The sequence below is a fragment of the Enoplosus armatus genome, chromosome 20 (genome assembly GCF_043641665.1).
Source record: "Enoplosus armatus isolate fEnoArm2 chromosome 20, fEnoArm2.hap1, whole genome shotgun sequence".
NCBI lineage: Eukaryota > Metazoa > Chordata > Actinopteri > Centrarchiformes > Enoplosidae > Enoplosus > Enoplosus armatus.
The window spans coordinates 6,467,827-6,486,784 of NC_092199.1; the positions used below are offsets into that span (position 1 = coordinate 6,467,827).

The window sequence follows — 18,958 nt, forward strand, 5'->3', positions numbered from 1 at the left end:
GAAACAATGCGGCCTCTCTACAGGAGGCAATGTTCAGTGTCATTCACCATAGACATGGAGACACGGTGTCTGACTGCTGGAGGGATCAGAAGTGCTTCAGGCCTGTTTGCATGTGTATGAAACAATTTGTCAGCCTATATAACCGGCTGACCCCTCGCTCACACAAACCTGGCCCACTTCCATTGAAGGATAACTGTGGTTTATTTTAGATCATTTTGTAGTTTGGGCCATCATTTCTATCATTTATGATAACATTATACTCACTGCAGTAATTGACAAAGTAAAGAAACACAATCACAAGTCGGTTTAGCCAGATCATCTGATTCACTTTATTTGGACACCGAAAAAGAGGGCACCAAAACTGTTGGTAATAATCCCTCATTGCACAAGAAAACTGTGTGAACACAATTATGGTACTCTAAGTCAAAGTTGAACCAGGAGGTTGATCTGTAAATCGTGATGGATGTTTACAATATGTTAAGATGTTTACCATTAGCCCTTGATTTCTCTTCCACATAAGTTAGGCTAAATGAGGTTAACTCAGGTGTTCCCAGATCTCAGCAATTACTTTGGTCAATGCATTGTTATTATTATTGATAGGAATGATTGCCAAAACTACAAGATTAATAAAAAATTTGAAAAAAACCCAAATTCATTTTAAAGACCAGTACTAGCTTATTTAAGACATATTGTTAATGGTGAAAATGTCGCCTGATAAGAAGTTCCACAAGAAATGGCAAATTAGGTTTGAGGTAATTTAGAAACAGTGTCACTTAATAATTACATAGTTTGGCCACCAGAGAGCGCTGACAAGTTGATTTTTCAATTGTAAAATGTCCCACTTAGTATCTTGGTCACAACTCAACACAACAAAAAAATCTAAGATTGTTTGATGATGTTATATTTTTATGTAAAAAAAAAAATCTATATCTATCTATATATGCTGATATATCGTTATTGGATTTTTTAAACCCAAATATCAATATCAGTATCAGTCGGGCTGTGATACATACATACATGATATATACTTGCATACATACGTGAACAACTCTACACACACAAAAACAACTTAAAAAATGAAGAAAAAAACAGACACAGACAAAAAAAAGTAGAATTTGATTTATAGTTGTGCTTTTTCGAGATAATTAGACCACCTCAAAAATAGATACAAAGGCGGTAATGGTGAAGATAACGCTGTCTTCACCCTCAGTGTCAACTCATCACCTCTTGGTTGGGTGTCAACGAAGGGAGGAAGAGGAGAGAGGGGAGCGGCTGGCAGGAGATGGATGGGGGTGGGGTGGGTGAAGGGATCACCTTGCCAAATCCGCAGTGAAGGCCTCAGCTCGGTGCACTTAGCGTAGCGGCCGGAGCCAACACGTAGCAGAGTGTAGGTCTCCCTGAGGCGACACTCAGGCCCTGGCCTCCCTGCCATTGTCATCTGTCCGTCTCTCAGCCTCTCCATCCAGCAATCTGCCTGGAGGAAACTTACTTCCTCCGTCCACATTCTTCCTCCCTCCATTACCCCCAGGAGGAGCAGGGGAAGTTGTATCAAAGGGGACTCCCAGGCAGGGTCAGCAGAGTATCGATGTCGGAGCCTAAATGTTGGGGTCTTGCCACCAATCAGATGATCCTTAAAACACTATAGACATGAAGAAGTGAAATCATCCTGCATATATCCTTTGAATGAATGATAATAATAATAATAATAATAGACGGAGGATGTGTCTGGTTTTAGCTGGTGGATCTATGACAGTGATAAGTGACAAGATGCTCACACACCTCACTGAGTGGAATGGCAAATATGTCATCATCCTGAGACAGGGTCTAGCCAGGCCGTTTCAATGGGTGCACCCATGTCAGGGTGATGTATGGACGCAGTAACACAACCTCTGAGAAGGCATAGGGGGGAAATGCTGCGCTGCCATCCAGCCTCTCAGATCCTGAGCAGAAGAATGGGGGCAGCATGTAAACATTTGAGACATGTCACTCATTTCTCCTCTGGTGATTTATAACCAGCCTGGAAACTCTGCTTGCCAGCAGCCATGTGTGACTGCTGAAAATGTATTTTAACTTTTTGGATAAATGTATAGTTCACAGTGAAGAAGATAGACATCAGATAGATCAAACCAAAGGTCAGCCACTCTGCTTTTAACACTATGGATTACACCTTCAGAGGTTTGTCTGACAAAACCCTGCCCTTTGGCTGGTTATACATTTTGTGAAGCTCACAGAAAGCCTGTCCCAAGTCTCTTAATGGAAATGGCTTGGGAACTCATTTGTGAGGAGTAGCAAGAAAAACACTAAGTCTTGGAGGAATTTCTTCCCCTGGGGATCCCTAAGTGATGTCCATCTCCCCTCAGTCATTCAGAGAGCTGAAACTGGAGAACATGACTGACACTTTGAGTTCTCTCACTCGGGATCTTTAAAGCGATCTATTTATCTGAGTCCAGCAGTGTGTTTAAAGGGTTGGCTCACCCCAAAAAAGCCCTAGTGGTATTAAGATATGCAGATAGATTGATAGTTTGGGTTTTATTGGCCTATCTGAATTGACATATCTGTCTCTGAGATTTCTGCCAATACAGCGGAAATGAGTTAAATTTCCTTACGGTTCTCCAAGCATTGAAAAATAACATTTGATGAATTTCAACAGCAGAAAGAAGAAAGAAAAAAAGTTTCCTTTTTCTGGATACAGAACATGCTGTCAACTGTTTTTTAAATTTCTTTTAGTAGAAAGTAGTTCCAACAAAAACTGACTCTGGATAATCCAAAGTAACGGGGTCTGGAAAGATATGTTGCTTTTAAATCTTCTTTAAAAGGTTTGAGCACTTAAAATCACATTCACCTCCATTGTATTGGGGTGGCAGATATCTCAGAGGCAGATATCTCAAAATGTGGGCAAACACAACTAAAACATGGCTAGTTGCAGTACACCAAAATTATTTTTTTGTAATTTGGTGTTTTTTAAAAAATATTTATTTCATTAATTTAGTATGATGCATGGTAGTTAGCTACAATCCATACTAAAGGAGTAAATAAGAAAAAAGAAAGATGGAAAGAAAGGAACAGAGAGCTGATCAAGACGGCAGCAGAGAAAACAGCTATAGTATCCTAATGTTGACATGTTTAATTAGTAATGAGCCATAGCTTCAGTTGGTCAGTGCTAGAACGGTATGTATTGAGTTCTCTAATGTTCACAGGTGTTCACGTTTATTTGTAAAGCTAGAAAGTGAGAAGAAGTGAAAGAATCTTAAGCTAGAAATAATTTACTCTATTTCTATTTATTTGATTGTATTTTTTTAGTGGACAGTATTTATCAGTGCCACAACCTGCCCAGCAGAGGCCCTCATTCCCTCTCCTCCCTCCAGCCAGAAACCAAAAACCTCTGTCACCATACCAAAGCCACATCAAGACAGAGGATCCTAAGACACAATAAAATCGGAGATGTATGGGAACCATCGAGGTAGAAATGTCTGCAGTGATTTATCCCAGCACGCCTTTCCCAGTTTAGACTCAGACATGCCTCCATGTGAAGGTTTAAATGTGAGATACAGGTGAGGGGATTTAAAATGACCCTGACAGAAACTATGAAATATGGCAACATAAATGTACATTCTGTCAAATGGGTAAAATATCATATGGGTAACACATACTCTTCCATACAGTGAACCCCTGCCAGCTCCTGGAACGGTGCCCAAACCTGGATCCTGGGACAACTCGCTCACTGTATTCTGGCAAAGTTGCTAATTTTACCTCATAAATACATTTGCGGTTCATCGCCTGTATAACCTGAGCAGTAAAACTATTCAGTAGGTGATTCCAAACATTATTCCTTGTGCTTTTCAAATGCTTTCTAATCCTTTAAGTGTGACACAAACACTTAACAAAGGAATGCTTCTTCGCTGCGCTTTAAGCACAACCCGCTGAGAGGAGAGTTCTACTTGCCATAAGATGTCAAAATAATCAGCTCAGAGTGTTCAGGAGCTGGCACGGCCTCAAAGGGCCAGCCATTATGTATGACAAAGCCAGAGACTGCAACCAGGACACAGTGAAAAACAACACCACGTCTGAGAGTGCAGTGGACCAACAGGGACAAAACAAACACCCAGTGATGTACAGTAGCTGTAAATGTGAAGGTTAGCGGACTCTAACCTATTGTTGGCAGCGTTCCAGAACATTTTTATAAACTACATATGTATGCTTAAAATCCTCAGTCAGTTATCATGATGTGTCATGTCACACTGTCTAATGACTTTACTACAGAAAGACACGTCAGCTGTAAAAGGACGGTCACCTAAATTCAGTAAATGAAAAGCTGGGATGAACTGACTTATACTGGGATTATTCTGTTTTTCTAGCTGACTCCATTGTTACAGCATGTGAGTCAATACAGTGCAATCCGACCTATGCTTACATCATTATGATTAAGACTATTAATCAATTCTATTGACAGAGAAATAACTGGATAACTATTTTGATAATCGATTGATCATCAGAGTAATTTTTCAAGCAAAATTGCAAAAACATTATATAGTTCTAGCTTCTAAATTGTGAGGATTTTCTGCTTTTCTTTGTCTTATTTAATATTAAAGTGAATATATTTGGGTTTTGAAGTGCTGGTTGGACAAAGCCAGGCATTTGATACCATCATCTCATGAGAAATAAATTGTCATTGCTGCCCTAATTATGATAGTCACCATTTTGGGGGAATTTTTTTAAAATCCTGTGACATTTTTGTTTTATTATTAATTTCTTATTATTCTTTTTTATTAACTTTTTTTTTTACATACATTTCTATATTTTGTGTTTTATAAAAGATCCATGAGAAAAAGTAAGGGCAAATGTGGCCAGTTTTGTGAGCTGGAGTCAAAGTTTGTACATTAAGGGGGACTTTTTATCTGAGTTTCCCTATTTGGCATCTATGTGAGTTACATGATAAAACTCCATAATCCAAAATGTTGGCAACAAATGGATATGAGAATCGTGCTGTACCTGGCAATAATGTAACAAGAATTAGCACTGATATGCAAAACATAAGGGAACTCCCTCCATTTCAGTGGTACAGAGCTGAAGTGAATCCTTACATCCTTTCTAACCCTTTCAAAAATCTATGCCAACCACAAAGGAAGGGAAGTAGTCTTACTTACTGTCTTTTTACTAGAGATAAGTAAAAAGTTCTGGGACTCAATGGCAGCACTTCCCTTATATTTTGCACATTTATTGCAGTACAGCAAAGGCAACCATCAGCCAGGAAGGTGATTACTATTTAAACCTCTAAATCCATCTCACATGTAGATCTCCAGCCCTGTTGCCTGTAAATAATAGTCCAACCTGACCTGCAGGTGCTCTTCCCTCCAACACTCGCTGAGGAAAAGTGAGACAAGAACAACTTGAAAGACAGTGGGAAGTTTTCACTTTATACTTCAAGGTATATCTGAGAAAGATTTTAGGGTCAATGTGAATAATCAGTTAATGCACAAAGCTTGTCAAGCCATGTCAAGCCGGTGCCAACACTTCAATTTATCCTCAGGATCCTCTCTTCCACTTACATCAGGCATTTATTTCCTCACTCATATCAGCTTATTAAACAGCCTTTCGCTTTAGAATCAGTGAGCAGATTGGGCTTTGTTGGAAAATCTTGGGTTATATGATATGGACTTTGGCAGAGTGGTCTAATGAAGGATGCATTGTCTGTGAGAGCAGGCTTACAAAAATGCTGACAGGTTCCACTGGCTCTGGCATGAGCTTGGCTTATAATCAGAAACAACACTGTACACCTGATCAGTCCGTTCACACCAGAGCCAGAGCAGCTTCGTGCTGTTACAACGACACCATTATCTCAGAAATAACTACTTCTTACATGAAATACCATAACACAGCTTTGTTTCATATCTGCAGATATTTGACTGATTTATGACAAAAACTATGACGAAAAAAAACATGGGGCTTTCATGCATCTGCAGTTAAAAACCCATTTGATTACTGCATCCTTTACGGCAATGAGTAGCATGATTCATCTGAGGATCATTTTAAATGGCCACTTGTCTCTGAGGTCTGTCCGTGCACTTTAGCAGGTGGCTCTTTTCATTAAACCTAAATGCCTGATGATTGTGCTCTTCATTAAAGGCTGTCCAGTAATATGGGCCTGAGATGATTGCCCCTGTGGTGGTTAAATATAGTGGTTGGACAAGGCCTCTGCCGCCGCGTAATGAGAAAAGTCAATAGGGCCGGGGCTATTACGCTGTCAGCGCTCGTACCATTACACACCATTAAAAACAGCACAACTCTGTGATTCATCCTCATTATATTTATTGGATAGATGGTCTGATCTAATTGTAGAAGCAGTCCAACCCCTGCATAGTTCAACATGCCACTCTGCAGGCACTCTCCTTTATTGAATAATAAATACTAGATAATAAGGGATTCATAAATTCAGTATATTTGAAATAAAGGTACATTATGAGGCTTTTGGAATATTTCAACTTAACATACGTAAACGTATTGATAGGGGGTGATGCAATCTACAGTATTTCTTCTGTTCATTCAGTGAGGGAAGAGTACTAACTGTAAACTCCATCATTAGTGTGTGACCCATACAAGCTCCCAGTGTTGACATGTACGCAGAGGGCAGTGTGCCTGGCTTATTTAACAGAATGGAAATTAACCACTTGTCACTCCCCCTTCATCAAATTCTTTCTACTGTGTTTCTGGTCCACTTTTGCCGCTGTTGAACGCTAACTGCAAAGTACGGCTTCCAAGCACAGGTACGAGATGAAAAAAGGGGATTTACAAGATCCAACCACACATGCCCAGACACCAGAGGAGTCCTGAGATAGACCCAAACAAAGCATCTTCTGTCTGCTCATTTGTGAAGGTCATTAATGTCTAATCATATTCAAATGGCTCTTGAGGAGGTGTCTGAGCAGCCCACCTGTCATGCAGATGGAGGTCAGGGGGGCTTGCCCTCCAGGGCTTGCCCTCCAGGACTTGTCCCAAGGCGGCTCTCCCCTCCTGGTTTGAATCCCCCATGGGCCTGCAGACATGTCATGGCCCATCACCCTGCAGACAGACAGGTCCCCTGACTGGGGTCGTCCACTAGACTGGCAGACTAGCTTGATAGCTACTGTCCCCCCTCCCATTGTGATTTAACTGCTGGTCACAAGCCCTATTAGCATAATGATAAAAGATAGTGACACCTCCCTTTGAATTCTATCAGGTAGCCTGAAAGCTGAGTGTAATGAAAGGGATAATTACACAATTTATATAGGGAGGGGCACTGACAGTTGCACAAAGCTATCTGGCCAAGGCCTGACCCACCTAATTAAGACGGTGTCCCATCAATCTTGATGTCCCTGTCAGTGAGTTGGTCCCTGGCAGTTTAAAGTAAATAGAAAAGTGTGTCTCCCAACAATTCATACAACCCATTTAGGTTCACAGAGTGGGTGAATATAGAGAGGTTTTAGAGAAGAAAGCATATCATTTTCTTGCCGTATGACATAGAAACTTGAGAAAACTTGATTATGCCTCCGCAGACCTTTATTCAGAAGCTATTCACCGCTTTCTTGTCGTAGCGACAAGTTAAAAAGCTGCTCCATGCTGAGAACAGTAGGGGTTAGAAAAACAAGGCTCTTTAAATCACAGCCTGGTTTGTGCGGGAAGGCGGCTGAGATGTCATGAAAACTACCAAACTCTGTATTGGTTTTTCAGAGATTTTATTAAACTAACACCAGGTTTTTATCACAGATAAAGCATTACAGGCTAAGATTAGAAGGCCACGTCATTATTAGGATGTATGACCCTTGACTCCATCTTTTGCAATTCAGAATGATGCAAAATGTTTTATATTGCCTCTCAGGTTAAGGAAAACATACACCGTCCTCCTTCTTCTATTCTGTTTCTCCTTTAAATTAATGTAAGTCAACACAGGGGCGTGACCCAGTGATACACACAGTAATCAGCACAGAATCTCTATTTCACCGGCTAAATACAGTGTCTCAGATTATCTGAGGCTTGTAAAAACGTATTTTCCCTCATGATGAATAAAAAAAGGGCCTCTTTGTCAAGTGGGGGCATGTCAACACACTTCTGTGGATGATGTCGGCCTCTCAGCGGTGCTGTCAGCATCAGTGTGGAGTGGATACACACGCACGTATGACAACATGCATGGCCGCACGTGTGCGTCCTTGGATTATGTCATAGCACTGGAATGCCATCACATGACAAACGGGAACAGACTGCGTTAAATGAGTTCGAGCAACACGACACTTGCTTGTTTTTTATCACGAAACACAGCACGAGTACCAACGGCAGACTGAGCACAACTCAGAGTGTTAGCAGAGGAGCTTTTGCAACAGCAGTGAGCCTGGAAGCCTGTTTCCCCCAGACAGGGTGCACGTCTTGTGTTTATAGTTGACACACAAGCTGTTTGGGGTTGATAGACTCCAATACCAGAGTCAACACGTAGCACTTGCTGTGCGCTGATGTTTGTTTGAACACTTGTCTGGCAAATAAGCATCTTCTCGATGCTTATTCCTGAGCTGCTGACTCAAGCTGATTTTCATGTGCATGGTATCTCTCTATTCCTAAAATAGTCCCTGCATTCCACAAGGAGATGAATGCATCGAATCCAACACAGTTTTTTTTAAGTATTAAAAAAGGTGGAACAATTATTTTCAGCATGTTAATTATTCTAAGCAATAAAAGAATGAAAGACGTGAATAGTAATAATATTAATAGCTGATTGTGGTATAATTACATGCTTAAAGGGGTGATCAGCTTATCATGGTATTACATCTTCTTGATTAAAGCACTTTAAAAGAGCTGCCTTTCTTTCCCTCCTCTTTAAGATGATAGCAGCTGCCTCAGAAGTGAGTCAGGGCCTTGAAGTGCAGGCTGGGATTAGTGGCAAACACAAAAGGAGCATTTGGAGGGGGGCATGCCAGTCCTTTTTGAAAGGCTATCATTTAGAGCCTTCAGCCATAGATCATCTGCGGCTTACATGGGGAAAACTTGGTTAAATGTTGATCAGGCCCATTATTTGACTCTCTGTGAGGGGTGCGTTTGATGGTTTAGGCCAGGGAGGGCTCCAGAGGTCTCTGAGGCTCAGTCTGTCTCCCCTCTCCTGTCTCTCTATTGGTATGCATCCCTCATAATAGAGGCAGGAGGTAGGGGGTCTCATTAGGGCCTGGGGGAGTGTTGTTTTGTGGGCAGTCAATGAATTCCTCGAGGCAGATGCACCAGCATCACACAGGATTGAAGCTGAATAATGCATCATGGGAGCCAGTCAAATACATAAGGTTGATTCTTGTTTGCTTCTGCTGTTTCTGAACGTGCATCAAAATGTGTCTCAAAATTCAAAAGTGCTCCAGGTGGGCTGCGTCTTTTGACAACAGGGCCTTCATCCGATGTAACATTCACACCGAGAGATAGCTTCCTTTAGAACTGCTGACAATGACTGACAAGTGGTACAGAGGTAGCTATTTTGAGGATCCCCCGAGGACCGAATGATCTCCTCACTTCCTTCTTGCCACCAAAAGTCCAGACTGCAGCGGGTAAAATGGATTCCCTCTGGGTAGCTACTTCCTCTGTCATCTGTCACCACTTCCTGTCTGTGAAGAGCAGGTAATGACAGCATGCAGGTGTTGCTAGCCGGGTGGTATCACTGCAAGGCGTCAGAAGCACAAAACATGCTGTTTTCCTGCAGAAACGTGAATACTGTTTAGTTCAGTTGCTTTCAATTCAAAATTTAGGATTCAATTATTTTTCAGCTTTTTTAAAAAAAAATTTTACAGTATGTCTCCAACTTACTCACATACAGCAGCAATCACCATAGTGAGTTTTAATGTGCGCCGACAGGTCAAATGCACCATAATCATGTGCAGGATTTAAAGTGGTTCCTGAACCGAGCTAAAATGATTACATATTGGTCGTTACTCAGGTATTTGTTCTGCTGCACTGCACATAGAAATTGATGTTCCATGAACCCTGGATATTGTTCTCATAAGGTCATGGTTTGGAATTTCATGTAGGTGATGAATAGCTGCAGATTTATTGAGGAGTTTATAAGACGTCCACTATCACTACTATTGAGATTATCTGAGATTATAGTTATAAAAACAAGAACGTATTTGGAAACAAGAGTATTTCCCTTTACATATTTTTTTCACAGAGAGTTGGCTTCAAGTGAGTCAGAATGACCCATAACTTGTTTGAAACATCAGCCTGGTCGATGTGAACTTTCTTTTCTGGCCTCTCAGCAGTGTGTAAAACCACTGCCATGGTTTGTTATGACAAAGGTCACGGATAACGGATGATCTGCCTACAGTTCCCTAATGTGAGAACAAAGACTTTGTCAAAATATATTCCAGCAATAGAGTGAGCAGGGGATAAGTTACATTGTTTTGGGGATAGGTTTTCCAGACAGAGCGATGTGAAGACAGTCTCTGGCTGTGGATTTACTGGGACTCGTTCTAGTCCGTTAATCCTTGTATCTCTTTGACTCTTTCAGCAGGTTCCTCTGCTGGCAAGCCTCACAGGCTCTGAAGTGGCTGCCCTTCCTGTGCTCACCAATAATTCTAGGTCCTGGTATCCACACCAGCTTGTTTCCACTGCTAGAATGGAGGGAAGCATTTGAGGTTGACATGACAAAAGAAAATTATTAAACAACTAATTGCATGGTGGAAAACTGCTGTTTTAACTGTGATAGATTTTCACGTTTTAGACATTTTAGCATTCCATTTTGATTAATTTATGCATATAACAGACATATAATACTCAAATCTGAATCTTCATCTGAAATAAATGCATCTAAAACAGAAACAAAGCAAGAACAAAGCTAAGTATAGAGCATGACAAGTGGTGTTCTAAGAGGTGGTTCTAAGGTCTCCACATTTTTCACATGCTCTCAACAACCGAGCAGTTTGCGGTGAGATGACTCTTGTTCTGTATAAAATAATCCATATGGCTGCTCGTCCGGAGTGGGGATCCCATGCAGTTACCGGCCCATACGTTAGGCTTTTTATGGGCCTCGGATGGGGCATGATGAAACCGAATCAGGTCATGCCAATTGATAGACATTCTCCTCAGCTATCATTTGCACACACAATCCTTTTAAAGTGCAGTGAAGAGAGGTGCCCCCTCCCTTCCTCACAGCTGTATAGTAGCTTCCCCAGAAGCTGTCATCATATTGTTCTCTTAAATATTTAACTTCCTCAAGAGATTGAGCTGTAATATAAGAAATTATCCCTATAATGCCCACTGACTGCTACAAACAGATGTGAAATTTCAGGGTAGACCCCGACTGTAATCAGCCCCCCTATGGCCAAGATATCATGTTCTTCACTGGGGTCAAACACACAGTCTCCCTTTTCATATCACCCCTCAGATTTGTCTGTAAGGTAGTGTTATATGGGCTGTGGAGAATTATTAGGCTCTGGACACATCTTTTTATTCGAAATCCTGAATGCTTTACAAACCAACAAACTGCCTAACAAAGCACATCTTAAAGTTACTCTACATAAGTCTACAGGACGTGGAATGGCAAAACCCTGCACAGTACATATTTAAAAGCAGGTTTTGGAGTGAAGGAGCATTGCAAGTCTTGTTTATCAGTTGAGGAGATCTCGCTTAACAGCTAATGGGAGTTAAGTTTCTCACTTTGCTGAGTGCAACTTTATCCAGCAGTGATTCATCACTCCAGCTCATGTCACTCACTAGCTAACGTGGACAAGCCTCCAGGTCCCAAGCTGCAGACGACTCCTCTTCACGTCTGTCCAGTTGTGATATCTAAACTGTGACATCCTACATTAAAATTACACCTTAATCTAAACAGAGCAACAGCCGTATTTGTGTATTTGTTTATTTAGTCTCTCCATAGCAGTTAGATTTGTTCTCGCTCAGGTGAAGCAGATGAAGCACTTTTCAGGAAATGCCCATCCCTGCTCTCCATAGTTGGCATCAGATGACTTGCTGGTGTATCTAGTCCCGTAAAGAGAAAGGGGATTAAAATAATCCAGTTCTGAAACACAGGCTCCTTCAATTATGAGCCAACCTCGCCTAGGAGGGATGACCCTTTGAGGCTGAAACCCATCATTATGGGTTTAGCCTGCTAGGCATGTGTGGGGACTGGCGGACACCCTTGTGCTGAGGTATTCTGCTGGGCCTGGGCCTTCAGGCCTGGAGCCAGGGGCCCTCGAGCAGGTAGAGCAGAGACATGGTGGCCTGACTGATATTCATGTGAGCCGGGTAAATGTGCCCTTCAGGCACAAAGAGCACTGACGCGTTACCTTTCCGAGAACTGAGAGGTCTGAATCGAACTTGGAAAACAAGTGGATGTGCTCTGTTGTTTGCTTTGCTTCCAGGCCTAGGGTTGTGGTGGAGGAAGTATTCAGATCTGTTGCTTAAGTAAGAATATCACAACTTAGAAATACACTGTCACAAGTAAAAGTCCTGTATTCAAAAATGTACAAAAGTATTAGCATCAAAAATATACTTAGTACTCAATATGCAGATTGACCCATTTCAGAATAAAATATATAATATTTTAAAATTTAAATTTTATATTATTGGATTATAATCCTTGATGCATTAATATATAAGCATCTGTAATTTTGCAGCTGGTAAAGGTGGTGCAAATTTTAAGTACTTTATGTACTGCGGGGTAGCTATAATAATACATCATAATTTATTAGTTATATTTTATATTAGTAATCTGTAAAGTAACTAGTCACTGTCAAATTTAAGTAGTGAAGTAAAAAGTGCAACAATTGCCTCCAAAATGTAGTGGCATAGAAGTATAAAGTATGGAAATACCCAACTAAAGTGCCTCAAAAGTGTTCTTAAGCTTACTTAGTTACTGCCTGATTTGATAGATTTTTTATATAATATTTAATTATTGTATCCTGAGTAACAACACAGTTAAGACTGAATGGAGAGCTCAAGAAACGACTGTAATAAGAGCTAAAAGGCCTCAGAATGCGAAAGGCTTTACGCTCCATTCAGTGGACGTGATGAGGATTTCAACAGAAAACTTGTTACTGTGAGAACCTGCTCCTGTATGACAAAAATCCTCTTTGTCTGCTCCGTGGCCCTGCTCCACAGATAATAGAGCAAAATATGGCCTGAGGGAGATAATTTGTTCCCAGATCTTCAGATCGCAATATTTTCATTTGAGCCCAGGAGGGGATCTCTTGAATTGCAAGCTTCCATTGTGTTCCAACAAGGGGAACGAAAGTCTTGTCAATTAATTTTTCTTTTATTCCAGACCACAGAGCGCCTGAGCGATTTCAATTATCAACCAATTAAGAGGTGTTTCCTTTTATTTACAGGCTTTGATTCCGTGCGTATCCATATTGTTTGAAAATAAGACAGGAGCGGGGTGTTAAATCACTTGAACATTTCCTCTGCATGGGCTGCTTAATATTTTCCCCCCAATAGCGGGCTCTCTGTTGTGCCCCTTGGGTCACAAGCACAACAAAAGCACATTACATGCCACTGAACTCTCTGGTCAATTGTTCAGCGGATGCTCTTCCACAGTGGTTCCCAATACAAAAACAAAAACACAAAACAAATCCCATTAACAGGATTCACACAGACACACACGAAACAGGCAGCGTTTTGCGTGACAAGACTTTGGGAATAGATGGAGACAGGTGGAATATCCAGCAAACAGGTTAACATCAAACAGGCGCAGGCTGAGTCAAATCCAGCCCAGACAAAAAGCTGAACTTCTGAACCTCATGGAAGTAAGTTAAAGGTCTGATTGCTTGTTGAAATGGGGCTATTGGAAGTGACAAGCGGAAAATGTCTCTGTCTCACACACTTTACTGCTCACAGCCACTTGACTTCAGATTTCTTGACAGGCTCTAAAGCATTTGTACCGGTTTATTTACCTCTTTCTTTGAATACCAAAACGTTTGAGAACTTAATCTGAACATTTGTAAGGCACCTTTTGGCCTTACTGAGACTGTGTGAGAGACAGAGGGCACAATAGGGTCTCTAAAATATTTGAAACGGCCAAATAAAGGGGGTTTAGATGGTCCTGTTGTGCTTTATCTTGATATACAGTTGTACAGTAACAAACAAATAATGACCTAATTTATAAGGACATCATTCAGCGATGATAAGATGACTATACAACAGAAAAAAGTTGACAAAACAATTGAACCACAAGTGAGTGACCCTACAAAACACTCTGTTAGTCTCAGTAGGAATATTATAGGAATATAAAAGTGCTGTTTCAGCAGGAAAATCAAGAAAAGATCTGAAATGACTTTCATACCAAAGAGCCAATAAAGAGATAAATAAAGTATGTCTTATGAATAGCAATTTAAAGCAATGTCAGGATGTATTACACAGTCTCCACACGCCTTGACTGTTACTTCTCTGATTTTTTTTCAGCAAATATTTATGAAGGTAAGTGGAAAAATGAAAGGCCTTAAACATGGAGGTAAAATAAATGACTTTTATTCAAACATAGTTTAAATAAAACACAAAATACAATTCAGTCTAAAATACATGTCAGGTATCTTCTTATGAAAATAATTTCTGTACAGGTGTCTTCTTCTTTAAGACAGGGACTCGGCCCAACCGAGCAGCTACAATACGAAAAATAAGTAGGCCTAAATAAAGTAGGCTACACATCCATCAGTTCAAGGATAGACGTCCGTGGGCTGATTTGAGAATTGAATAATTTTCCACAAACAAACATGTCTGACAAACCATAATGGAGAAGTGACGGAGAGTTTATAACCATGAATGTTCCTTTCTAATACATCGAAATATATTTTCCCAGTTATGAAGGGTTAGTGTGGGGGGAAAAAATACCAGTTCAGCTCCAGTGCTAGTTTTACAATGAGGCCCACTAAACCAGAACATGAGTAAAAAGTAATAACAGCCGTCTGAAGAAAGTAAAATGAGCACCCCAACACTGACAGACTGGCAGGCAGACTACACCTCTGTTCCTTCCCGGCTGTATATGAGGTTATTAACACTGAAATGGTTGGAGAGGCTCTGTACTGATGTGTAGTAGTTCATTCTGTTGTTGTCAGAGTTCGCAGGAGAGATTAAAGTGGGCGAGTAGGAGCCCAGTCCAGACATGCCCTCTCTGGTCTGAGACAATCCCCCGAGATGTGCCGATGAGCCGTAGTCCCGCTCCCCGCCCCGGGAGCCGTCTGCGCCTCCGCCGCCCGCCAGCAGCGAGTTCACGCTGGACACGAAGCTGCTGAAACACGGGCTGTGCTCCGCGGACGGAGACGGGGACGACTTGGGCTCCGTGGAGGCCGGAGATCCGTGCAGGCTGGGCGGGGAGGAGCTCAGGAGGCTGGCGGTGTCGGAGAGCTTGTGCGGGCCGTCCTCTGCCTTGACGGGGAGCGCGCTGCTGTCGGCTCCGTTAATGTCAGCTCTCCTTTTCCTCTTCCGCCTGAAGTTCCCGTTGTCGAACATCTTCTCACAGTTGGGGTCCAGCGTCCAGTAGTTTCCTTTACCTGCATAAGAAACAAAAACAAGGGTTAGATACGGCTGCACACACCACTGATGTTTATGTCGTCTTTCAAATCTAATCAAACTGACAATGAGTTGGAATTATTCCACTTGTTTCAAGAGCAGTTTCATCCATTTTAAGAGTTTTGTCAAGAAACAAGCAGCGCCAAAACCGCACTCATGATTCAAGCCTTGAAGTAGATTCAATAAAGTCAGATTTAAAAAAATACCTCACACAGAAACTTGTGAATTTTGGCAAATATTCCAGACTCACCGGGGTCATCCTCGTCCCGTGCCACTTTCTTGAAACAGTCGTTCAGTGACAAGTTGTGGCGGATTGAATTCTGCCATCCAGCTTTGCTCTTCTTGTAGAAAGGGAAGTTTTCAGCTACATACTGATAGATCTGACTGAGAGTCAGCTTTTTGTCTTGGGCGTTCTGTATGGCCATCGCTATCAGTGCTGAGTAGGAGTAAGGTGGTCGGACCATCTTGAAGAGTTCCTGCTGGCTGGATATGGACAGCCACCCCAGATCTGCTCCACCAAACCCGGTGGGAGGCGGCAAGAACTGCCTCTGGTTCGACCCGTATCCAGACTGAATGTAGGACGTGCCGTTGTTTCCGGGAAGATAAGGAGAGGAGTTGATGCTGGGTCCGTTCAGCCACAGGTACGGGTTCGCGGACGGTGAGGTGTACTCTCCGAGGCCGTAGCTGGAGGGGTGCGTCGGCGGCCTCTGAGGGTGATGGTGGTGCAGGTTCTGTTGGTACACACCATAGTTGTCGCAGTACACGGCCATGTCCAAGAGCTCCTGAGCGCTGTGGTGCTGAATATGGCTGGTCTGCTGGTTAGATGGTTGATGTCCAAAAGCGTTCATAATCCGCCCAAACCAGATTCCCAAAGCCTAATTTCGTCTCTGTGTCTCTCCCTCAGGACTGAACTCATCCTCAGAGGGAGGAGTATTTATGCGCAGCGCCCGGAGACTCTACAGGTAGCCCATTGAAGAAAACTGTGGGATGGTCACACCCCTCTTTTCTGTCCGGCTGCAGCCCCAAATCTCCCTATCAACGAGCACCGATACTGCCTTTAACTGCAGTGCTGAGCTTCATTTCATTTTAAAGTATATTCTCAGTATGGCACGTTAGTGACTTATAACTCATGTCCGTGCGTAATTACGCACTGGAGCTTGTGTTGGCGAAGTCTTAAAATTTAGAAGGAGTTTTAAACAAAACCCGGAGTGCAATGAGGAGCTATTAGTAAATATGATAAACTATTGAAGGGCACCAGGATACATATCTGTCCTCAACTCTCATGGTCTCCAAATATATTTCGGATGTTTTTTTTTCGCGTTATCTTTGTTGTTAGAATCTAGCGATTAAAAATACGAAGTCTAATTTGAACTCAGGTTATAGCGGCTCCTTCATGCATGAATAGCTGATTCTCCTTTAAAGACTTCAAGTGTATCTGGCACAAACAGATCACTATCCATTTCATATGAATGTGCATCTAAAAATACATTTCACTGATGAACAATAAATAATGATTTTGAATGATGATGAATTCACATGTCTTTGCTCACTGATTGGCACCATGTCTGAACCTGTTGAACTTTCTGCAGGGCCGTGTCAAACCCAAACAGCGAAGGCCCGCATGTGTTTGTAAAAAGCCACCGTCTCTTAAAAGAAATTCGTTTGCAATAAACACTTCACAAGTGCCGCAGGTTTAGTGTCAACAAGTGACTCGTGGAAAAAAAACACCCCCAGCAGGCTTCCAAGGAAAACAGTCTATCTGCCCTGTAATAAAAACACGGTCTGATGTGTAATTCATTTCTGTTGCATTCAACTCTGTGAATTTTACAATAAATTAAAAGTAAACAGGTTTTCTCCTACTTTAACCTTTGAATGAGGTAAATAAAATTTGTTTTTAATAACTGAAATTGGAAGTAAAACCTTAAACCTTTATGGTATAATAACTGTGAAATGTTCTAAAATTCAAATTATGTGAGAGAAAAAAAAGAGGATCATTGCAGCATCCATTAAACGTGCTGCTTCAACTGTAAAGAGGAATAAACACCAGGCCAGTGTGTTTCATATACTGTGCGGATATGGAGCTAAAGGGATTTAACACATACAAATGATAATCTGCTCCAACACTCATTTTATTCACTTGGTCGGGGGGACAATGCCAACTCTAGAGGTTTCTAGAGCCGACCTCTGGCAGGCAAGTGGTCCGAGTTTCGATTGAGAGGAAAGTGGAAAAGATGATAACAGCCCACCGATACTTCAGTCGCCCTGTAAAGCTTCTCTGTTAGACTCTAATTTAACACAACCGCCGCAGACTAATATTCCCCAGATATTTAATTTTCTGCATCTGGGCATTTAGGCCTGGAGCCTTCTCTGTGGCGTGTTCAGGACTCACACGGCTGAAATTAAAATGTACAAGAGAATCCAACAAGTCCGTTGTTGATTTGAATTTATCAATCTGTTGTCATCCCCGTGACGAGAGGGCTCTGCAGGCTGCTGTCGGACTCCCGCACTAATCGGCAGAACATTCCTCCTCTCCATGACCTTGATGTAATTGTGTGGCTCCAAGGTGTTGTCCCGACCACAGGCTGTACAGCAGCGGCAAGCAGTGGACTCCACGGGGGGAAGTGGCATTTAACCCCCAGATGAAAACAACACAACCTGTCAGGTGTCCAACACCCAGTACAGCTAATTACAGCTGACTGCTGACTGGACAGCTGGATCTGAAACACAACCTTCATAATCTAAAGGGGAGTTCTGTGTTGCTGAGGTATCATTGTCCCTTATGGCTTTTAAATTTAATATATGATTGATTTATTTCGTTTTTTAAAGTGCTATAAGGACTTTTTTGTATTTTTTTGTTATGTTATCGTCATATCACTGTTAGTTCTTTTGAATTGGGTTTGATTAAAATATAGACAGACATCAGAAATCAGGAGTATTATTGTGCTGAAGCAGCCATCAATCACAGTTTTCATGTCTTCTTTCCTCTCAGATTAAGTCCAGAGATGTCAAATGTGGCTCAACATGACAACCTCAAGCCCCCGTGTCATTGTAAAGTAATAATTCAAACATGCTGACTGTGTATGTGTGTGTGTGTGTGTGGGGGGGTGTCTATTGTTGCTCTGCCATGTCTGTCTTCATCCCCTGTTTCCTTGAGCTTTTTGAGGTCATGGGAGCTTTTCTTTGGGAGATCAAGTCAATCACGACGGGGTCAGAGAGGCAGGGCAGAGCCACCACAGGCCCCTTCAGGCTGAGAGCAGAGAGAGCATCACTGCTGCAGGTGACAGGAGAATCACCCACACTGCCACTTCTCCGTTCATGTATCAGCACATTTTACTTCTGGGATTACAGCTAAATACTCGCTGGAATCAACAAAAAGCCCCTCGGGGTTAATAAGGCCTGTTTTCTGCAAACAGCCTTGGCTTTAACCATGTGGCGGTATGAATTAGACATCTGCTAAATG

At 41.9% G+C, this 18,958-nt stretch overlaps 1 protein-coding gene across 1 annotated transcript; it reads right to left on the reverse strand.

Annotated features, from left to right (window-relative positions):
• Positions 1 to 14,905: 14,905 nt before the first annotated feature.
• On the reverse strand, positions 14,906 to 16,346 carry foxi1 (forkhead box i1). The gene is made up of 2 exons (XM_070927544.1): positions 15,749 to 16,346; positions 14,906 to 15,479 (listed from the first exon to the last, which is right to left on the reverse strand). Exons 1-2 carry the CDS (start codon positions 16,344 to 16,346, stop codon positions 14,944 to 14,946), a joined length of 1,134 nt encoding a protein of 377 aa, XP_070783645.1. The 3' UTR covers positions 14,906 to 14,943.
• Between the last annotated feature and the right edge of the window lie 2,612 nt (positions 16,347 to 18,958).